This window comes from Lactuca sativa, chromosome 2 (genome assembly GCF_002870075.4).
Source record: "Lactuca sativa cultivar Salinas chromosome 2, Lsat_Salinas_v11, whole genome shotgun sequence".
Lineage (NCBI taxonomy): Eukaryota > Viridiplantae > Streptophyta > Magnoliopsida > Asterales > Asteraceae > Lactuca > Lactuca sativa.
In genome coordinates, this window is record NC_056624.2 from 29487711 (window position 1) to 29512962 (window position 25252).

Below are 25252 nucleotides of genomic sequence, written 5' to 3' on the forward strand. Positions count from 1 at the left end.
GACCCGTTGTGTATTGGCATTCCAATCCAACGAATGATTGGGCCGAGGGTATTCTAGTCTGATTACTGAGTGGACCCGTTGTCTATTGCCCTTCATTCCGATGACTGATTGGGGCGGAAGTAATCCAGCCTGATGGCTGTGAACTCGTGGTTATTCCAGTCCGATGACTGATTGGACCCAACAAGGTTTTTGGTATATGTTATGTTGTGTTTTTTTACTTTGGGGGAACTCACTAGGCTTCGTGCTTACGGTTTCAGTATATTGTTTAAGGTACTCCAAAGGATCGTGAGAAAGCGAAGACGCGATCGTGCACATATTCCTGTTTTTATGACATTTGTAACGCCTGTGTTTCTAGGCCTGTTATTAATGTTGATATAATAGTCTAGGTTAACCTTTGTAATCCGTTTTGAAATAATAGAAGTGTATTATTTGAGTATATGTGTTTTGTGCTTAATTGCTTAATTATGTGGTTTGATTAATTAAGAATAAAAATAAGCGTCAAAATTTAAGTATAAAATAAACTTGATATCTTTAGATAATGATGTAGTAGTTGAAATAAGGTTTCCGAAGATATAAAGAATGTCGAAATCCGAGTTATAACGAAGAAGTTATGACCTGTCGAAGTTTCACGACAGAACCGGCAACGTTGAATGACGTAAAAAGTGAAATTTACGTTAGAGCGATATTTAGCCTTAGTGATCTAAATGATAATTGAAGATCTCGTTGTTAGTATTGAAGCGATAAAAAGTTAGGCGAGAACGGACGTCAAACGAAGAAGTTATGAATTTATAACGAAATTTTCTGTCCCGACCTATTAAAAATAAATAATAAAAATAAATTCAAAATTAGCCGACGGAGTCTAAACGAAAGTTGTAGAGCGTAGTCTCACCTTCGCGTGGATATAAAGAACGTCGAAAACGGAGTTCGTATGAACAAGATATGAATTTTCGAAGTTTATTAAATAATTAATAATTAAATTTAATTATTAAAACCGACCTTATCCGAAGGGGAGTCACCGATCTGATCCGAAGTACGCCCAGCGTACTAGCGTATGCCCCGCGTACAGCGAAGCATGACACGCCTCGCACTCGAGTTCTTCGGATGACGCATGTAGTGACGAATTCGGAGGCTTACGCCCCGCGTAAGGCTGTACACCGTGCGTACTCCGAGGCTCCAGCCTCCTATAAATAGGATGCAAGGCTCCCGAGTTCCTTTGCTATTTTTCTCTCTTCTGATCAAGTGAGTGTGTAGTTACTTTCTTCTAATGCATGATTATGAAGTATTTTATACAAAATACGTTTTATGTGTATAATTTTGTTATTATGTGCGTGAATGTATATTCACTCTCTTCAATCTCATAGATCTGATTTGTTTTCTATGAAATACGTGTTATGTGGGTATGCCTCATCTGTTATGTGAAATATGTATTGAATGAAAATGCTATACAGGTTTTAAACTATGTATAAAAATATATATTTTATCTACTAATATGTTGGGTAGAACATGGGTAGATAGTTGGTGTGTAATAAACAGATGAGAGGCCTCGATGTTGTTGTTGTTGTTGACCTAGTTATTCAACGGAGTATGGATAACGACCACAGACTCTTTCTAGACAGTCTCGTGGAACGCTAGCAGGTTCATAACCTGTAGGTGTTGTGAACGATGTGTTCACCGGTGTACTCTATCCCCCTCATGGCTGCCTTTAGGATATCTATTGCTGAGGAAACCCCTTAGCAGTAATGTCCGTCCCGATGAAAATCCTAGATTAGGTCCCTTGAGATAGATGTTTTTTTAGGGACGTAAAGTGAGGATAATGGGAATGGGTAATCGGGATAGTGATTGGTTGGTGAAATTAAATATAATTTATTTATTGTGGGTTGAAAACCCTATATGCTCACCAGGCTCCCAAGCCTGACCCACTCAGTTTTATTTGTATTACAAGAAGTGGCGCAAGGGCGTAAGATGGATGAATCATCGAGTTGTTTTGTTTACAAGTCTGTATATGTATATATTTGTTGAATGACTCGTGATGTTATCGTTTATGCTTTATGCTCTGTATCGGAACATGACATCCCGAGTTTTGATTATATAATGAAAATGCATCTCTTGATGAAATGCTTTGATAAATATTATTTTATCATGTTTTGTTTTGGGAACAAATTCCGCAACACTTTTAAATCAAAAGGATTTACTCTGAAATTATTTTAAAAAACGCATAAATGAAATCGGTCTTTTCTGGCCGTGATTTTGGGGATGTCACAACATTGAATATTGGGAGACTCTAATTTTAAATAATGTTTTGGAAACAATGGTTTTGTAAACACTTCTTTTTATTTTGGAAACAATGGTTTTGTAAACACTTCTTTTTATTTTGAAAAGTTTAAATTTGTTGTGATTTTTGTGATGTTACAAGTTGGTATCTGAGCCCTGGTTTAATTGAATTGAATGAACATTCTTGTGAATCTAGACTCAAACTAAGGATATGTGAAGGTTTCAAATTATTTTCAAATTAAATTGAAATTACTTTCAAAAACAACCAAGGAAGGATGAGATGTGTTGATCAACCGAGGCAAGAAAGTATACCCCAAGTTACCAATAATGTTATTTGTTATGATATGATAGAACTACATGCTAGTGATAGGGTAGGGATCTTTAGGAATTTCATGATAGAATTTCCTAATGTATGATGCCTGATAACATAGGAGGATTTCTTATATGCTAGATGAAATTGACATGATTATTGTGGTCACTTAGTGTGTGCATCATAGTTGTACATAACAAAGATTATATAGCCTGAGAATGTATGATTTAGCTTTATTTCCTGTTCTTGTCTGATTAACGGCTTAGGTTAGAGTCAAGTATTCAACTATCTATGATATCCAATGTTATGTATGATTAGCATGCACGAGTGGCTGCAGGGTTTGTGGAAGTTTCATGAGTGGGTGCACTTCTTAGCAGGTCAGCGGAAGGAATGATTAGCCACTCTTGATAGAGTGAGGACAGGATGAGGGTGTATCCTAGATGCTTGGGTATAGAGGTTAGGAATTTTGTATGAGGATTTGCATGACTTTAGTGTGTCTTAATACCAGTCGACTCCACTACTCGAATGTTACTTGCTTTGTGCTATGTGGGACTCATATTGATGTGAGTCAACTATCAGATGACTGCATTAAATTACATGCTATGAAGCTTAAATAATCTTAGAGTGAAGGATTTGGTCCTACTTCAAAGCTCTCGTTTGAGTCTAACCTTTGTAGGGTTGAGTCCTTTAGTTAAAAGATCATTTAAGCGTTGTTGCATGTAACTTTATTCATGAAGTGGTTAGCTAACAATAGTAGGGGTTCTTTAGCACCTGATGGAAGGGGAGGTAGTGAATCATAGGAGAGCCTAGGAAGTATTTTAGTGTGGTTGCTACGTTGTTGATCAAGTATTGGGAGTAGTATTATGAGAGGTGACTTAGAGGACCTAAGATGATTCTTGAGGAAAATATGAATAAGTGTGGAAGGTAGTATTGGGCCTGTACTATTGGAAGCACAGGATCCATACTCGAATCGAGAAATTTTTTGGGGATTCTAAGGAGCTGGTCCGGGTAGATAACATGGTTTTATACCATGATTCATGGTCGTGGTTCCATATCTATCAATCTTTTGGTTATGGTTGTTCATGCATGAGGATGGGTCTGGGAATTGTTTTAGGCCTTAGTGTCGATGTTAGTTGGGTTTGATTAGTGCAGACCTAGGGAGTTTGTTAGTTTAAGGTCTGCTCAAGGCTGTTCATTTGAGTCGCGTGACTTAAGAAGGAAACGATTGCTATGATCGGATTGAGGATTTCAGCTGGAAGCTGAGTAGTTGACAGATGGACTGGAATGTCACTAGCTATGGCGAGGATTATATCCTAACAGTTTTCTGAGAAGGAGTGAACAGTCTTGTGACTTTCAAATTTAAGATGTAAACTAACATTGGGGCTCGTGGGATGTGGTGTTTGGTGGTAGTTTGTTAACATGGGAATGTACAAGAGGATTGATGTGGTATGGATGCTTAGTGATGCGATCAAGGGTTCGTTTTCCTTGAATATAGGCAGGTCATGTACCGAATTGATGGTTTGGAATGTAGCAAGGAGTGTATGTTTTGGATAGTATGTTAGTGTTTTGCTTATGCATTTGCATGAAATCCTTTATGTTAAAGGTAGTTATGATTGGAAATTTCTATGCGGTCTTCATCTAAAATTCAGAATCTGTCAGGGTTTGCTTGGTCCTTATTTGGAAGATCATATTGTGTGCATTATATATTCCAAGAGTCAGGGATGGTTTGTGCCTAGTTAATGCGGTTTCAGATATGGTTTTGGTTACAACACAAGTGAGTGGTAGTTTGAACCCTAAGTAAGGGAGAACTAGGTATTCTGCTTGGAGGATCATCGATATGTTCAAGTTTTTGGTGTCAGAAGAATGGTTCATAGGGATGTACGGTGTGGGTATACGGGACATTAGATCTGCGTGGAATCAATTTTTTTTGGCATGTCGTGCTGGTAGGGTTGGTATTTGGATGGATCCGACTAGACTCTTAGCAACACTTCTGGATAACTTAAAGTTTTTATCGAGATAATTACGTATTGGTTTGGTCTGTTCAATCTCAATCAAGGTATGGGATCTTATTTCGATCATTTACAAGGATGTATTATGTTAATGATTGAGGTTCGTCATTTTGTTAAAACTCTGGTACTTGGCCCCTTTTGGGTAAGGTTATGGGTTCCCTAAGGGTGTGTATTGTGGTAAATTACTTAGATATTGTCATGAGGGGTGTATGTGGGTTGGTAAGATAACAATGGAGCACTTGGTTCGAATTATATGCATGGTTCTTATTAAGGTTATAACCTTTGAATTGTAACAAGAGTGCGACCGTCTATCCCATTCTAGGGTCATGTGCGACCATGTTTTTCATAGGATATTACGTTAGTAGCAGCTTGAACTGTGAAAGGAATTATGCGTGGAAAACGAGTATGGCATTGTTGCGCTCAGTTAGCGTTGAGAGGGGCGTTAATTGGGTTCCTATATTGCGGTGGAATGAAGATGAGTATCTTTAGGCCCCTGTGGTGCAAGTTGTGAGTTTCCAGGCGAATTGTGGAATGTCAACAAGATCGGCATAATAGCGGGAGCATTCCAGAAATAGGTTGTGGCCCCAATGATCATGATTGTTTATTTTTTATGCATGTGGTACTTTCAGTATTGGTGCATTGTTGGAGGTCGGGAAACTCACGAACCAGCTGGTTTGGATAAAGTGAGCAATTAAGGGTTGTTGGGAGTATCAATCGTGCATCAGAAAGTTTATGTGGAGTGTTTGCATTATAAATCATGTTTGTTTATGATATGTTATTAGGGTTTTGGTTACCAAGGTTGGGTATCGGTTATAGAGACTCGAGTCATGAGTTTCATTGTGAATGTCTCAAGTGATTTTCCATTTGGGGGTACACCTGAGTTGATAAGGGTTCGATGCAATGTGAAAATTCTTGGATTGATCATCTTTGCTCATAGGAACAGTGGTTGGTAATGGTCTGTCAGGAAGTCAAGGGTTTATTTAAGGTTTTTGGTACATCTAAGGAATTTGGAATTGTTTGAAATTCAAGATCGATGTGTTTTCAGTACTTCATTTCACATGTTTGGTGGTGTTCTTAGTCAAAGACAAGGGGTGGGTTCATCGAATTGATGAATATAAGTACTATAATATGGGTTCTGAAGTCTAGATCTGATAGGTTCCCGGTCTCGTGAAGCATATTGATAGAGTTGATTCGGTGATTGTAGCTTTGAGAGTCCATGGCTATGTGGTTCTCATTAGAAGTTCGGTCTTATATATTGGAGGTTGTGGAAGATTTTGATGTTGTATGTACTTCTATGCAACGGTTATGTAGATGAGACTTGAGTTGTTATATAATTCAAATTAGGGTTATCTAGGGTTTCCTTGTACCACTATATAAAGGACCTTATCCCTTGCATTTTTGGCGATCATATCATTCCAAGGGATAGCCAAAAATTCTACATCCCTCTCTCCTCCTTCTTCAAGTCATCTGCTTGCTAGCTTGGGTGTGATTCCATTAGAGGCACAAGATTTCTCGTGCTAAGCTACCAAGAGATCTTCAAAGGGAATTTCTAGTTGTTTGCTATAACAACTAAAAGGTATGTAACCCTAAACCTTTTCTTTGTAATTTCAAAAATATGTTAGCCTTCTTCGGGTTTCTTTTGATGTTCTTAGTTACAGATTCAATAGAGAAAACATAGATCTTGTTTTAGGTTCCACACACACTTAAGAGTTTTGAGTTTGTTTGTTATGCCTAAAACCCATCACTTATATGCTTTGCTTTTATACTTTGCGTTCGTAACCTAACTATACCTCAAAAAATTATGTAATATATTTTATTTAATGAATAAATAGCTATATAGTTTAGTACATCCTATGTATCATTCAACGCGTATCTTGGCCTGAGATCCCAACATCCTAACGTCGCATAGCCTGGCACTTCCGCCACTGGCCAGGGGAGTGACATGATTGGAGGAGATATGATCAATCCCCATTCGTGGTTTCTAAGATATTTCAGTCTCTGCTTGTTGAAAATGTTAGCTTGGGTGGGCGTTAGCTTGGTTAATGCCCCTTCGATCCTTAAGTCAGTAATCAAATGGAAAAGTGAAGGTAATGAGTAGGTGTGTACAATGACTTTATTGTAATGAAGTGTGATGAACTTGACTTACATGAATTATGGTTTGAGGTGTATGTCATTCTAAGATCTTGGAAAGATACTTCCTTTTAGAGTAGTCAACCAATATGCTCCTTTCCCGCTTTCAAATCACTGAGATAAGGTCCTTCCCACTTGGGTGCAAGTTTACCTGCCTTAGGATCCTTGGTATTTTGAAACGCCTTACTGAGGACCAAGTCACCTACTTGGAATCTTCTGGCCTTGATATTTTTATGGTAAGATTTGGTAATCTTTTGTTGATGGGTAGTGCTATGAATCTTGGCAATATCCCTTAGTTCTTCAATCGTGTCAAGATGTTATGCCAAGATCATATTGTTATTATCTTGAGTCTAGAGTTGGTATCTTACTTTCAAAATCAACACTTCAGTTGGGATAACGACTTTTGCGCCAAATACTAAGGAGTATGGGGTTTGACCAATTTTCATCTTATTTGTAGTTCGATCAACCCATAGAACGAAAGGAAGTTCTTAAGCCCATTTCCCCTTCTTTTCATATAGTCTCCTCTTTAAGATGTTGACTTTGATCTTTTTACTAGATTCTGCCTATCCGTTAGTTGACATTATCATCTTGATTCCCTAACTAGTGTAAAAGTATCATGTTCTTTTGCTGATGAATAGGGATCTGTTTTCACATATGATTCCCGTCGGGATCCCGAATCTAGTCAGGATATTGGGCTTGATGAATTAGACTACTTCTTTATCCCTAACTTGAACGAAAGCCTCAACTTTGACCCACTTTGGGAAGTAATCTATCATTGCTAGCATGAATACTTTTCCACCTAATGCCTTAGGCAATTTTTGGATGATGTTAATCCCCCATTTCATGAACAACCAAGGAGAACAATGCAGTGTAGAGGTTCTACTGGCTGATGAAGGATATTGCTATGTCTTTAGCAAGCATCACACTTATGAGTATGTAAGAAGATATCTTTCTTCATGGTTTCCCAATAGTATCATTTACTTAATACTTTGGAACACAAAGATCTGCCCCTAGTGTGGTTGCCATAATCCCCTTCATATATATCTTTTACGACTACCATAGCTTCAAGATCTTCCAAGAAACTTAGATATGGCCCTTTCATAGAATTCTTGTATAATAGTCCTTGGATCATCACAAAGCGCGAGACTCTCATTTTTAATACTTTTTTACTGTTTTTTTTGGATCATACCATTCTGGAGGTATTTTATGGTGGGTTGCATCCAGGATCTTTATGTTGTTGTGGATCCTGAATGTTTGGACCAGGATCTTGAAAATTAGGATCCTGGTGAGGGGATTGGTGAATTAGATCTTTGATTGATGTGATGTTAGATGCTTGATCAGGATCATAGGTGGTGAGATCTTCTATTGCTGGTATCATTACATGAACTATTGGGATCTTGGTCTTCGATGGGATCCTGAGGGTAGATCCTAGATTTTCTAGTGCGTCAGCTTCAGATTATCTTCTCTGGGAACTTGGTTTAAACTAAAATTTGTAAATTCTGATGTAATGTTGTAAGTATTTTAAGGTATAATGCTAAACCTTCCCCTTTGACTACATAGGATCCATTGAATGGTAAGTTATTAATAGTGAATAGACTATACCTGGAGATCCTTCATCTAAAGATCCTAAGGTAATTGTACCCCCATGATTAGGGCTTCATATTCTTCTTCATTGTTAGTTGCATTGAATTCACAACTAACTACAAGGGGTAGGATGTCCACTTGTGGTGATTTTAGTATGATCCCAAGGCTTATTCCTCTTAAGCTAGATGCTCCATTTTTGTAGAGTATCTACTCCCATATTCTTTCTTCTTTCTGAAGTTGTTAAATTTCTAATTCTACATTAGGTTGTAGGTCATCACTAAATTTAACCACAAAATCTGCCAATGTTTGTGACTTTATTGCAAATTTGGGCTCCTATTTAATGTCTTACGTGTGAGATTCACTGACCAATTAGCCATTCTACATGACATTTCTGGTTTTCCCATAACATTCTTAATAGTATAGTTAGTTTTGACATGCATAGTATGAGTTTCAAAATAATGTCTTAGTCTGGTAGAAGCTGCAACTAGTGAAAGTTTTAATTTTCCAAGGTGAGAGTATCATGTTTCAGGATCCAAGATACTTTTACTTGCGTAGTAAATAGGATGTTGATCTCCATCAAGATCATGGGATAGGACTGCATTAATGGCATTGGATGAAACTTAAAGATAAAGGAGGAGTGATTCCCCATCTAGTGGTTTCACCAATAGTTGTGCCAAACTTAATTTTCTTTAATTCTTGGTAGACATCTTCATGCTCTTTGGTCCATTCAAACTTCTTGTTTTTCTTCAAGATGTCATAGAAAGGTTCACACCTCTCTTAGGATCTTGATATGAATCTATTCAAGTTGCCACTCTTCCTGTCAATCTTTGGATCCTTGGTTGAAGTTTTGATATGCTCTGGACTTTCTTCTATTTCCCTTCTTAATGATCACGTAACCAAGGAATTTCCCTGCCTTCATTCCAAAGTAGCACTTGGATGGGTTTAGCTTCATGTTGTATTCATCAAGTATGTTAAAACACTCTTCAAGATCCCTGAGGTGATCTGCAGGTTTTTTCGATTTGACCACAATATCATTAATCTATACTTCCATGGTGTCCCCCAGTTCGTCTTTGACCATACAATTTACTAATCTTTGATATGTTGCACCTGCATTTTTTAAACCAAAAGGCATGGTGATATATCAATATATATGTGTGGGGGTTATGAAGGCAATATCTTCTTGATCATAAGGTTCCATTTGTATTAGTGGGAACCTATTTGAGGAGGTCATGAATGTTATCAATTCATGGCCTATTGTGGCATTTATCATAGAGTCAATATGTGGCAAAGGGAAATGATCCTTAGGGTAAGACTTATTAAGATCTTTGTTGTCCACACATACCCTCCATTTTCCATTCTTCTTTTGTAATACCACTACGTTGTCTAATCACCTTGGGAATTTAACTTCTTTAATCATTCTTGTCTTAAGAAGTTTTTCAACTTCCTCTTGGATGATTTGGTCTCTTTCTGGTGCGAACTTCCTTCTCGTTGGTGTATAGGTCTAAACGAACAATCTATATTAAGCTTGTGAATTATAATTTCTTTTCTTATACATATCATATCTCCGTGTTTCCACGTGAAGGTCTTTCTTCTGTCCTTTAGGAACTTCACTAGGTCTTGCTCAATTTCTTTAGGTATTGAGGATCCTATAAGTACTTTGGTGTCAAGATCTAGATGATTTAAGGGCACTTCTTTTATATCTGTTCATTTTGCTTCTAATACGTCTTGTGCCCTTTTCTTTAATTGTTATGCTTTTCTCGGTACTGTGGAAGGCTTCATTGGGGGTTTTATTGCATTCTTGGACTCTTATTGATCACCGATGATCTTCACTGTACCCCAAAAGGTAGGAATCTTGATGCACTGGTGGTATGCCGATGGTACTGTTTTCATGTCATGGATCTAGGGCCTACCTAATATAACATTGTAGGAATACAAACCATAAATAACACAAAAATGTTGCACAAAGTTTAACCTCCGATGTAGATAGGTATTTTAATCTCTCCAACTGTATGCTTTGTTTCACCACTGAATCCTACCATTACCGAGGATTTTTTTACTATCTCAGATTCTGGGATATTCATCCTAGTTAAAGCGTCTAACAATATGATGTTTACTGATGATCCTCCATTTAGCAGGATCCTTCTCCCAAAGTGATTGGCAATGTAGATAGTTATCATTAATCCATCATGGTAAGGATCTTGGATGTTCTCTCTATCCTGTTCATCGAAGGTGATTTCTTTCTCGCATGTTATTGATGTATTCTTCTGGGGTCCTTCTTCTTTCTCTACCTTGGATATGTTAGTGTATCTTTTCATTGCAGAGTAAGAAGTTCCACAAATGTCATAACCCCCAGAAATAACATTAATTACCTTGGCGTTTGAAGGAGGGGGCCTTGGTTTTTCCAGGATCTTGCTCATTTTCTTTAATCTTTCTTGCCTTCTTCCTAGGATTTCTTTAAGATATCCTTTGCTCAGGATATAACTAATTTCCTTCTTGAGTCCTATACAGTCCTCGATGATGTGGCCAAAATCTTTGTGGTATGTGCACCACTTCGATTTGTCTTTCCATACACTTGATCATTCTCCTTTCCACGACCACCTTTCTTTCTCACCAAGATCCTGCATAGCAACGATAAGACCTAAAACATTCATAGAAAAAATAGTTAGTGATCCTGGGGAATTCATCTCCCCCCCCCCCACCCTCATTATCAATGGCATTAACCCTATGATGATCAGGTTTGGAGTATGGTTTTGATTTATAGGGTGTTTGGGTCGAGGAATCAGCCTTCCTATTAGGATTTTCATATGTATTTGGAGTGTTTTTTCTCTTCTGAATTTCCTTGTCTTTTTTTAGTCTGATGAAATTCAATGCTCTACTTCTGAATTCATTCATTCTCTTGCATGCATTCAACAAAAGATCTTCATAGAAAGGGGAATTTTTCTTTAGGCCATCTTGAAAGCTTCTACGACAGTGGCCATGTTAATATTATGAATGTTTAATGCTTCCCTGCCAAACATGCTTACAAAATCTCTAAGGGTTCCTTAGGATCCTGGAATACTCGATAGAGATCACTAGTGATCCTCTCGAATGTCCTGCCACAAGAGAACTACTTATTAAAAAGGTTAACTAAATGAGAAAAAGAAGTAATTGAATAAGGAGGAACATTGAGAAGCCATTTCAAGGATGATCATGTAAGGGTTGAACCAAAATCCATGCATAAATAAGCTTCTTTTAGGTACGATGGAATGGAAATGTTCCATCCTTTCTTTGTATTATGTTATGTGCTCTTCAGGATCTATAGATCCATCATAAGGTTTCATGTTGGGAGTTTTGGAACTTCCGTGTCAACTATTGAGGGAAAAAATCTTAAGATTCTATGGCTAACAGGGGATACTTTAGGTATAGGTTGAACTACTCCTGGTATAGTCGAGATCATCTGCCTTAGTTGCTAAAGTTCCCTAGCCATGATTGGACTTATCCCTGCATCAAGATCCACAAAATTAGTATTAAACATATTATTTTCCAAGAAGTTACCAACATCTTTGGTTTTAGGAGTAATGAAAGTTTCGTTGAGATCTTGGATTGTAGGAGATACAATGGGATTACACCCCATGTTGAAACAGTGGTAGATGTTAGAGTTGTAGTCTCATGACGTTTCCCTGAGGATCTTGCACTATCAGAATTTAGGATCTTGGGTTGCAAGATCGAGGGTGGTGCTTCATGAGGTTTGCGAATCTCTGCACTCATTGTTTCCATCTACTTGATCAATGTCCTACTGTCCTTCTGTTGTTGACTCACGTTTTGCTTCAACATCTTCATCATGGAGAAGAGTTCATTGTTGGAATCAAAATGGGAGGATCCTAGAATCCCCCAAATCCTAGACTTCCATGGCTAGTAATCGGAGAGGTGCTCTTCTTAGAGGTATCAGAAGTTTTCTTCTGATTAGGAGGTCCACCTGGAGGTGGTGGGAGAATTTTATAAGAAGTAGGATGAATAGAGGAAGAAGATAAAGTTTGTTGTGTAGAATTGATTTTTTGAGAATTATGAACATCACGGCCCCATGGTAGGCACCAAATTGTTTTGGTCAAAAAACGATCAAGGAAATATCAACCAAAGTATATAAGAGGTTGTGGTGTTGCAATCAATAGGAATGTGAAAATGAAATGAAAGTGACATGAGTGATCTTACAAGGAAGCACCTTGATCCTTTCTAGGATCTCCAACATAAAACCTTGGGAGGTGATAATGATCACCTGCCTTGTTTAATCTAATTTATCAAAATGTAAATTACAAAAGTGTGTTTGAGAATACGAGTACAAGTGATTTAGTCACTCTAGGTATATGTTGTATGATTTATACATATGTATTTATAGCCTAGGTTGACTAACTAGATGTCCAATATTTTCGGGATCCTATTAAACAAGCCCTTGCATGTTGCCTTGACTTAGTCACTCTAGGTATATGTTGTATGATTTATACATATGTATTTATAGCCTAGGTTGACTAACTAGATGTCCAATATTTTCGGGATCCTGTTAAACAAGCCCCTGTATGTTGCCTTGACTTGGTAACTACAGGTTTTAAGCTTGACTAGAGCGATTCTTCAGTGTAAACGTTTCTTATGTTTAAAATATATTCATTAATCTCGTTAGGAAATAATATTGGCAATATTCAAGATCCAGACTACACTTTAAGATCTGATATCCTGTCTTGGCCCCTAACAATGAGGATGATTCATTCCCTGGTGGAAGCTTCATATAAACCTATTCATTCAAATCCCCATGAAAGGATGCATTGTTGACATAAAATTGATAGGTATCCCAGTTGTTTTTAAATGCAAGAGCTATAAGACTTCAAAAGTTAGTGAATTTCACAACCAGATAAAATGTTTCATGATAGTCTACTCCTTCTTGGTGGGTGAATCCTTTAGCCAAAAGTCGGTCTTTGTATCTTTCAGTTGAACCTTATGCCTTGGTCTTGGCTTCATACACCCATATATATATATATATATATATATATATATATATATATATATATATATATATATATATATATATATATATATATATATATATATATAATTGGCTTTTTTCCTTTAGGAAGCTTGACAATATCCCAATTGTTATTTTCATTGAGTGGATTTCATTCATTTTTCATATCAATTTCCCACTAAGGAATACCTTTTCCTTGATGATCAAAGGTTGGTTCAAAAGGTATGTTTGACATTGAAGAGATTTGACAAACCAAACTATTAGAAGCGATGTCATTTAGACAATGATTAATACCGAGGCATTACATATATAATTAATCCCTTAAACGAGTGGATGGAACAGTATTACTTGCAGACATGTGTAAAATAGGGGCATAGGTAAAATTTTCATTATGAGGAAAAGTGGGATTTGGTGGATAATGAGGAATGGAATGTATATCTGAATTAGGTGTTCAACATATAGTGTATTAACATGGATATAATAGGATATGGATGTATGTTTTTGCATGGAAAGTGAAGGAAAAATATCCTCAAAAAACTTAATATCTCTTGAAACTAGTATCTTGTAGGTGATTAAATTGATAATTTTGAAGGTCTTTTTGACCATAAGGATGTCTAATGAATATACATGGATGTGCTCTTGTCATGAGCTTGTTAACAAGGAGTATAGAATATGAAGCATACACACCCAAAAGCTTTCAAAGACTGTCAGTCAAGCTTTTTGCTATATAGCACTTCAAAAGGTTATCTATTTTGAATAACCTTTAAAGGAGTCTGGTTGATTATATGAACAACCATTTTACCAAACTCGTTGCATTTGATCAACACCATATTGAAAGTATAGAGCTCTGGCCACCTCTACAATAATATGTCTATGCTTCATTTCAACTAATCCATTTAGTTGAGGAGTATAAGAAGAGGAATTTTGATGAATAGTTCCATTTTATTGAAAGTAATTATTCCCATTTGAACTTGAGCCAAGCTCTTTAACATTGTCAATACGAATACACTTAATATTCACATTAAATTGAGTTTGACAAATGTAACAAATGATTTTATTAAAGTAAGAGCATAACTTTTTTGACTTAGCAAATGAATCCAAGTAGGTATGGTCAACGATTGTTAAGAAATATTTGTGACCATAATTGGTTTGGTGTTTATAAGGATCCTAGACATTGATGTTGATAAGATCAAAATGGGAATTTGAGTGAAAATGGCTATGACGAAAACATGGTCGTTTTTGTTTAGCTTGAGCACAAACAAGACAAGAATCAATATCAAGTTGAGTGTAAGTAAACGGAAGATACAAAATATATTTTAATTTGTCTACAGAAACATTACCAAATCATTTTTGTCGTAGCATACAATTTGATTTGGATATAGATACATAATTTGATGAAGATAAAACAAAAAAGACAGACAAACTATATGACACATTACTTTTGAGATGATCATAGTAAAATACATAAGGATAATTTATTCTCTTCCCAAGAATAGCAAGAGCATTACTATTCTTTTACGATGGGTCCTACATGACACATGTCTCATCTGTAAACAAAACAAAGGTTTGATTGTTTGAAGCTGACATGTAAGTTTGGTGATAGAACAATACGAAGTTTATACCAATTTTTCATCAATTTGGTAAAAATAAGTTGAGAAATCATCAAATCATTGGGAAGGAGAATACAATTGTTGTTGTATCTGATAAATGAGAGCACCATCGGTTTGCTCATATTGATGGTTGAGTTCTTTCCATATTTCTGAAGCAGTGGAAAGAAACAAAACACTCTCAACAATATTGTGATGAAGACAATTCAACAACTAGGTAATCGCCATGGAGTTAACTCTATACTAGCTAGAATATGTTGTTGAATCAATCAACAACCATGATTCATGAAGAAAAACTATGAAATCGAGATAATTTGAAGATGAAAATGAATAAAACAAGAACAGAGATGATGACATTGAATTAAAAGGATGTGAGAATTGTATTAAAAAAAATGAAATTGAATCACATTGGTGCGGAAATATGGAACGAGAAAAACAGATCCCATGTTGTAATCATTTATACGAAAGAGAGAGAAAGATTCAACATTTATATATGTTCATTATTGCTAACTGATTCATACAAGCAAATGCCCTTAGAACTAACAAACTCTTAACTAACTTGAATTAGCTGGCTAACAGTTTCTAGCAATTAGTCTAAAATGTATAAGCTTTAATTATGTATCAACCGAGTACATGTCATATGAGCAGATAACAGAATGACGGATAAAGAAAAAAAAAAGAAAATCAAATACCAAAGGCGAAATTGAAGATCTCATTTTTACATTCATGGTGTTTGCTTTATGAGTATAATTTTAGTTTCTTATTAATTACTAAAAGGCTAAGCTAGATGAGGTCGTATATTGATATAAGAAAGGTTATCCAATAAATTTCTAGGTTTTGGATGGTTCGAAAGATATTTGAATAAAAAAAAATAATTTGCATTAAGTTTTACAACAAAGCATTTTTTGAAACCTTCATAAGTCAAATTTAATATGCATTAAGTTTTCTACTAATCCCAAACAAATAAAATAAATCATTAACCATCGTAAGGTTTTTCACATATAAAGAAGTTTGTTTACTTAGTGATGGAACAACTCACAAAAGCCAAAATGTAATTTTCAATACAACATACAAACAAAAAAAAATCTGAGCATACAAACTGTTGGGGGTTGAAACACACTTTTATTCAGAACTAGAACAAAAGGAAGAGCTTACTAGCTCAATTACAGGAAAAGAAAAACAATCCTCTATTACAAATACTCACTCTATCACTCTCTGTTTTTGTGGTACCTTACAACTGAGATTACAACTTCTATTTATACTAAAGTTAGCCACTATAAGTATTGTGGCAATTTATTGTGTTCATCGTATGAAATAAAGAGGCTGCCATTTCTAGTTGTTATTGTCACCAAAGGAGGGATTCATTTGTCAACTAAAGAGGGTGGTCCAGCTACTCATGGCATGTTCACACCCAAGTAGGTTTACACTCACATTCTCCCCCTTAAACCGAACTTGGGTCGAGATTTGTCACTCCGATCATGTTTCGCATTTCACCATGTTTCATGTATGCTAAAGCCTTTGTAAAGATGTCCGCCCATTAATCCTTCGAGTTGACATATTCCACTATAATTTGCCCACGTTCAACACATTCTCGTATGAAGTGATAACAAATGTCAATGTGTTTGCTTTATCCATGAAACACAGGATTTTTCATCAATGCGATTGCTGACTTGTTATCGACATATAAGGTGATAGGCATGATATGATGTCTCGTGAGCTCCTTCACGAGATTAGCAAGCCAAATGGCTTGACATGCTACTATTGTAGCTGTCATGAACTCGGCTTCACATGTGGACAAAGCAACAGTCTTTTGCTTTTGGGATTGCCAAGTTATCGCATTCATTCCCAGATAGAAAATCATTCCACTTGTGCTCTTGCTATCAACATGGTCACCTCCAAGATCACTATCGGTAAAACCAACCAAATCTTCAATTTCACGACCTCTTCCATAGTTGAGTCCATAATCAACGGTTCCTTTTACGTATCGTATGATGTGTTTCACAACTTGGAAATGCAAAGTGGTTGGTTCCTCCATGAAACGACTTGCAATTCCAACCGAAAATGACAGGTCTGGTCGAGTGTGAGTCAAGTACCTCAAACAACCTACCACTCACCTATATTTAGTTGGATAAACTTTTTCACCATCTTCATCCTTCTTGACCTTCAACTTAGGTTCCATTGGTGACGTTGTCGGATTGCAATCTAGCAACCCAAATTGCTCTAAAATCTTCTTTGCATAAGCCGTTTGTCGCAAAGACATTCCACACTTCTTTTGTGAAACTTCGATTCCAAGGTAGTAAGAAAGTAATCCCAAATCACTCATTTCGAATTCTTTCTTCATTTGTTCTTTGAATTCGACAACGTCGTTAGTGCTCGATTCGGTAATGATCAAGTCATCAATATAGACACCAACAATAAGAATTTTGTCTTTTGAGTTCCTTTTGTAGACAGTTGGGTCTTGTGAACTTTTTGTAAAACCAAGCCTTCTTAATCTTTTATCCAAACAAATGTTCCAATCTCGAGGAGCTTTTCGTAGACCATAAAGAGCTTTATAAAGCTTGAACGCCTTCTGAGTGTTTTCTTTATCAACATATCCTTCCGCTTGGGTGACATAAACCTCCTCTTTGAGATCTCCATTGAGAAAAGCCGACTTAACATCGAGATAGTGGACAACCCACCCATGTTAAGCTGCTAAGGCAAGAATGAGCCTTACAGTGTCAAGTCATGCTACTGGTGCAAAAACTTCATCAAATTCGAATCCTTCCTTTTGTACAAATCCTTTTGCTACAGTTCGAGCTTTATGCTTCAGCACTTTCCCAAGTTGTCTTTCTTCACTTTAAACACCCATTTCAAACTGATTACTTTGTGTCCGGGTGGCAAATCGGTAAGTTGTCATGTCTTGTTCTTCTTGATTGCATCTAACTCTTCTTGCATAGCCTCCTTCCATGCTTTAGAGGTTACTGCCTCTTTAAAATTCAAGGGTTGATCTGCTACAATCATCAACAATTCTCCGGGTTCAAGTCACACATTTTCGCCTTCAGAATAGATATCGGTTAATGGATGTAATCCCCTTGGCCCAATATCACTAGAAGGGCCTTCCATATGGGGCGAGGTTGAAGAAAACGGGGATGAGACAGGAGTTTGTGGAGCTGGTTCAGGCTCGTCAAATTCGGCACATGGTTGTCCAACTTGGATAGCAACGATTCCTTGACTGTTTGGTTGTTCCGGGTTGATTTTGGGGTCATTTTGAGGTGTTTCGAGGTGTATTTGGGGTTATGGTTCAATTATGGTAAATGTCTTAGGAGCCGCAATCTCTTCTTTGTTTTTGTACAAATTCCATTCTTCTTTTTCGTCAAAAACAACATCGCGACTAACTCGCAACTTTCGGTCTTGCGGATCAAACAAATGGTTGCCTTTAGTTCCATCTTCCACACCTAAATACACCATCTTTTTACTTCGATCATCAAGCTTGTTCAAGTGACCACCTACAAGTTTAGCAAAAGCAACACAACCAAAAACTTTTAGATGTTCAAGGTTTGGCTTTTTGCCAAACCATGTTTCATAAGGCGTCTGTCGGGAAGTGCTTTTGTTGGCAGGCGTTTGAGAAGATAAACTGTGTGTCTAACCGCTTCTCCGCAAAACTCTCCCGAAATATTTCTACCTTTGAGCAGACCATGTCCATAACGGTCCGATTTCGCCTTTCAACAACTCCGTTCTGTTGAGGCGAATATGGTGTCGTAAGATGCCTTTGAATACAATTTTCTTCACAAAATAATGAGAATTCTTTTGAAGTGAACTCCCCCCTCGGTCCGTTCGAAGTGTCTTTATTTGATAACCCAAATTCTTTTCAACCATAAACTTGAACCGTTTGAAAGCGCTCAAGGCTTAAGACTTCTCCTATAGCATGTAAAACCACATCCACTGGCTAAAATTGTTTACTAAAAGGAGAAAATATTTACTCCCCCCAACAGTCGTAGGTGTGATCGGACCACATAAGTCCGCATGAACAAGTTGTAGAGGTTTTTGAGCCTAAAAAACTACATGATCCATGAAAGGAATTCGGGTTTGTTTGGAAAGAACGCACCCTTCACATACTTGGTTTCGGTGCTCAATATTTAGGACTCCGATTGCCATATTCTTTTCGGACAACTTCTTTAAGGCGAGAAGGTTAACATTACCAAGTCTAGAATGCCATATCCAAGCTGTTTCGTCTTTTGTTGCTAAAAGACAAGTCGGTCTACCGGTCCTTAAAGGAGTTTTATATAACCGGTTTGGGGATCGTTTAACTCTCAAAAGTAGAGTTTTGTTTCTGTCAAACAATGTCAGATCCGACCCATCCATTATGACCCGACTCCCTTCCTCCGTCATTTGTCCAAGACTAATAATATTGTTTTTTAGACTTGGAATGAAATATACCTCGTTAAGGAGTCTTTGGTCGCCATTTTTGCTATCGAATAAAATCGACCCTTTTCCCAAAATAGTGACGGTCGAACCATCCCCAAATTTCACATGGCCCGTAACGTGCTCATCTAGTTTGCGAAACTTTGAGAGGTCTCCAGTCATATGATTGCTAGCACCGTTGTTGAGATACCTTACCTCGGACTCGACTCGAATTTCTCCCGATGCAAGAAGATTAACACAAATCTTCTCTCTTAAAGACACCTTTTTGTGTGCATATTCTTGTGAGGCTGCCATCATCAAAATAGGCTCTTCTTCGTTGGCTTGAGTGAGGTTCGCCTCCTCACCTTGATTCTTGTTTGGACACTCTGAAGTATAATGACCAAATTGTTCACAAGTAAAACATTTGATTTTACTTTTATCCTTTCAATAAGGATTATGGTCATTCTGATTTGTATTGTACTCGCGACCACCTCCTTGGCCACGACCTCGGCATCGTCCCCGACCTCGGTTACCATGTCCTCCTCGTCCTCTTGAAGTGTTTGATGAGTTTCTATCGCCAGTTTGCTTCGAACGTGATGCCCACTCGGCATGTGTAAGCAATAAAGAAGGTCCTCCATCTTTTTCTCCATAGCTACGAAGTCTCTCTTCATGGGTCTTTAGACGCCCCACAACTTCTTCCACCGTCATATTCTTCAATTCTCCGAATTTCTTGATAGATGTTACGATTTGTATAAATCATATCGGTACGGCTTGCAAAAAATTCTTCACAACCATAATTTCTTCAATCTTTTCACCTAGAGATCAAATACCGGTTACGATAGTATTCAATCTCATGGAAAAATCATTTACCGATTCACTGTCTTTCATCTTGATCACCTCAAAGTCACTTCTCAAGGTTTGAGCTTTAGCCTCCTTGACCCGATCGGCTCCCATGTGCATCATCTTGAGCGTTTCCCATGCTTCTTTAGCTGTGTCCGTCTCATCTAACATCAGAAGTACATCCTCTAGAATTGCTTGATAAATAGCCGCAAGAGCCATCCGATCTTTATGTTCATCCGTTTCTGCATTTTTAATTACATCCCATACTCCTTATGCTTGTAAATTCACTCGCATTTTTATGGCCAACACCACGTAGTTCATCTTCGTGAGCATTGGATAGTGTAACGTAACGCTACCGTCTTTCCCGGTCCTTTGAAAACTTTCAACTTCGGCTTGAAAAGATGACGAGGTTGGTGTAGTCATTTTTGGCATATACTTGGGCATACACGAGTATGAATTTTTTTTTTTTTTTTTGAAGTACAGGGATCAATATGAACTTTTCAGAAGTTCAGGGGGCAAATAGAACTTTTACAGAAGTAAAACAGGGGCTAAACTGAAAATTTTCTGAAAAACGGGACCAAAAATGCAATTTTTCTGAAAAACAAGGGCTAAATCGCACTTTTCGGAAGAACAGGGGCTAAACTGCAATTTTCAGAACTTTGGTCAGCTGCTGACGTCATTGATGATGTCATTGCTACAGTGATGCTACAGTACCCGCTACAGCGTCGTCTTCTCCGGGCACCCTGGTTTTTCCGGCCAACTTTCCAGCGACTTTTGACCAACTTTGACCGGCGATTTGGAAGCCTTCCGGTGGTCAAAAAAAAATTTTAAAAAATATATTTTCGGAATTCTCAGAACAAAACCTTTCCAACGGTGTACTCCGAAATTGTTTTTGAGACAAAAAAAATTTTTGACCAAAAAACAGAGAATGCTTCCCTCTGAGCTTAACCAAGCTCTGATACCACTTGTTGGGGGTTGAAACACACTTTTATTCAGAACTATAACAAAAGAAGGAGCTTACTAGCTCAATTACAAGAAAAGAAAAACAACCCTCTATTACAAATACTCACTCTATAACTCTGTGTTTTTGTGGTACCTTACAACTGAGATTACAACTTATATTTATATTAAAGCTAGCCACTATAAGTACTGTGGTAATTTATTGTGTTCATCGTATGAAATAAAGAGGCTGCCATTTCTAGTTGTTATTGTCAACAAAGGAGGATTCCTTTGTCAACTAAAGAGGGTGGTGTAGCTACTCATGGCGGGTTCACACCCAAGTAGGTTTACACTCACACAAACAACAATGAGAAAGTCCTTATTAAACAAGCAAAACGTCTAATTAATCCTGCTATACAAACAAAAACTCAGTGAGATACGAACCTGATTAACTTGATACACAAACTTGATAGTCTAAAAAACCAAGAATCAAGATTAAAGAAAACGATTTCAATCTTAAAATCAGAGCACAATTAAACTACACACACAATTTTTCCCTTATCATGTGAATTGGCCTTGCCCCTCCTTGATTATTATGTGAAAACTGACCAAGTTCCAAAAAAATGATTTCGATAATTGGATTCTGCAGGCTTGCGGCGTATTACGTTCCAGTTCGAAGAAAAGATTTCGATTTTGAAGACATGCAACAAATGCGTATTCAGACATGAGCAATTTGATTGTTGTTCCATTATAACTTTCGAAGAAACTTATTTTGATTCCCAACGCACCCAGATATACAATACATGGAACTTGGAACTTTTGAAAATCAGGCGTCCATCTTCCTTGTTGAAAAGTAGATCCAGTGGGCTACATTTGGACTTTGGGGTAACTTTCGGCCCTTAGGATCATGAGCCATGGGCATGTAGGTTGTCCACTGTCAGGGTTGCTGAGCTGGTCATAGTACCAGAGAAAGAAGATAAAGAGCCAATATCCTATCCAACTAAAAGACCGGGAATTATGCTAAAAAACGAGGTAACCTTAGAACAAAAGGATATCAGAGAAGACTGAAAAAACAAACAACATCAAACATCGTCATCATCATCATCAATATCTCCGGCAAATAATAGCCGACAGTGTATGTGCTTCATAGGGCGCTTTGTTGAGGTTCTGCTTTTTAAAGGCATCAAGCTCTTCTCATCAAACTTTTCTTCATAGACGTAATTGTTTCCAGAGATACTTTCATCATATCCAAGATTCTCTTCATCAACATGCACCACATTCCCGTAATCAGATATACAAGTTGTACTCTGTTGGACATCTTCTTTGTAGATAACGTGTGCCCCACATATCTGGGATACTGTCCCATCTGCTAACGTTACAATAATTTTAAGATTACCTTCAATATGAGACCAATCTTTAGGTTGAAGATCATGATACATCTGCTGAAAGAAACCCAACGGCATATAGCTAATCCACACATTGCTATCCTTTACTTTTTCAGGGGGAAACCACAAATTACAATTCACCAGTAACTCAAGATTAGACCACGCGCCCCCTGGAAACATACCACACACCACGAAACCTAAAATCCGGGTATGCCATTTGTGAGGTAACATCAAAGCTATTGTGAACCGATCCTCTTCTTGTTTGATCCAGCATGGAATCTTTTTTATAGGAATAGTGATACTTAAACGATGATTTACAGCAGCACATTTCTGTAATCAATGAAAAACATTATACTTATATTGTTTCATTCTTAAACAATACAAAAGTTGCTTAGCAGAGATTAGGATGACTCTTATTATCATATACTAAGGATGCTAGTAGGGATTTTTAACTTAAGTGATATATATATATATATATATATATATATATATATATATATATATATATATATATATATATATATATATATATATATATATATATATATATATATATATATATATATATATAGAGAGAGAGAGAGAGAGAGAGAGAGAGAGAGAGGTTCAAATGTGGATTAATGTTTATTGTATGGTTGTGTGGACAATGTTATTCTATGAGAATGACAAAGAAAATAAGTTGTTTGATAATATGAATACGTTCAATTTTACATAACTATTGTCATTAACACGCATTCTCACTAATTAAATCGTCTAAAAGGTTATTATAGAATTATTATTATTATTCTCATTCTGTTAGAATGTTTACTGAATCGTATTCTGTCAAAATGAAAGTGAGTGAAGAACGATGTTTGAGAACCAAAAATGAATAAGAATTAGAGAAAATGCATGAAAAATGATGATATTTTTGTAAGGTTTAATGTATTCGCATTACTAAACAACTTATTTTATTAGTAATTCTCATAGAATAACACTGTCCACACGTCCGCACAATAATTGTTCATCCACATTATAACATGGCCTATATATATATATATATATATATATATATATATATATATATATATATATATATATATATATATATATATATATATATATATATATATATATATATATAGGCCATGTTATAATGTGGATGAACAATTATTGTGCGGACGTGTGGACAGTGTTATTCTATGAAAATTACTAATAAAATAAATTGTTTAGTAATGCGAATACATTAAACCTTACAAAAATATCATCATTTTTCATGCATTTTCTCTAATTCTTATTCATTTTTGGTTCTCAAACATCGTTCTTCACTCACTTTCATTCTGACAGAATAGAGAGAGAGAGAGAGAGAGAGAGAGAGAGAGTTGAGTTATTGTAAGAACTAAAAAAAATGTGTTAACTTGTGAATTTATAATCAACTCAATATTTTTCAAAACCAAAAGCATCAATCTTCTCCAAATGGTGCGTCTAAGCCATATCTAGCTTCAAAAAAAGATTTGACAACTTTTTTAATTTATTTTTGATATTTGAATGTATGCACAATCAAAAATCATATGGTTTGTGATAAGCACAATTAGCAGTCATAGGGACTACAGATGTGCACAATCAGTATCCATATGGACTGTTGATGAGCAATCAGCAATGTATATGACTGCTGATTGTGTTCAACAGCAGTCATAAAAAATAAAAAAAATAAATCGTCAAATCTTTTGTATAGCCTAGATATGGCTTCGACGCGCCATTTAGAGAACATTGGTGTTTTTAGTATTGAAAAATGATGAGGTGATTTAAGTTTGCAAGTTCACACAAATCTTTTGGTTCTCAAAAGAACCTGGCTATATATATATATATATATATATATATATATATATATATATATATATATATATATATGTAGCCTTAAATGCTAAATTTTAAGAGGTATAACCCTCAAAGCATCATATACAACACTTTACGCACTCTAAAAATCATCAATCTTATCCGGTCAACTTACTAAACCTTAAATCTCGAGGATGGCGCTTGACATGGTCACATTCCTTATCACTTATCCCATCTAATAACTTCAACAGAAGGGAAACTTCTCCGCTCCCAATGTTTTTGAAAATCCTTCTTCTTCGATAATACACGATAAATTGAACAGAATCATCCGCACGCGCAGTCTGGAGATAACTGTCTTATCCAATACCTTTATAACACCTATATAAACCCTCCTTGGGTTTCATATTTTCAGAAATCATAATTCGTAAGAGAATTCTAAAAATTTCCTTCCCTTTCCTCTCTTCTCTTTAGTCTCCAACTTTCTAGAGTTTAGGTGTGAACCATTAGAAGCACAAAACTTCTGGTGCTTCCTTATTAAAGACCAAAAAGGAAGGATTACTAGTTTATTTGCAAAAGTAAACTAAGGTATGCATTTTCTAATAACCTATTAGTAATTTTGAAAATAACAATGTACTTTGAGGGTTCCTAATATTCAATAGTTGTTTGCAAATCATAGTGAGAACATGGATCCTTAAGGTGTATGTGAACTTAGGGTTTATGTTTTTCTGCCAAAAAAATAGTTTTTTATTACATATAAAACCCATCAAAAGTTTCTAATATGGTAACCTTTAAATACATTTTAAAGAAATTATATTTTCAATACATATGAGTTGCAAAATATTCGATAATCAATCTTACTTCTACCAAATTTTTTAATAAGAATCACATATTATCAGGACATGTATAAGAAAAATACACACACACACACACACATATATATATATATATATGATTTTGATTAAGATTTAAATCATTATATGTTCTATTTTAAATTT

General features: G+C 36.3%; 1 protein-coding gene across 1 annotated transcript; it reads right to left on the bottom strand.

The window, feature by feature from the left end:
• Positions 1 to 16528: 16528 nt before the first annotated feature.
• On the bottom strand, positions 16529 to 16936 carry LOC122196576 (secreted RxLR effector protein 161-like). Its single transcript, XM_042899670.1, has one exon. It carries the CDS (start codon positions 16934 to 16936, stop codon positions 16529 to 16531), a length of 408 nt encoding a protein of 135 aa, XP_042755604.1.
• Positions 16937 to 25252: the final 8316 nt, after the last annotated feature.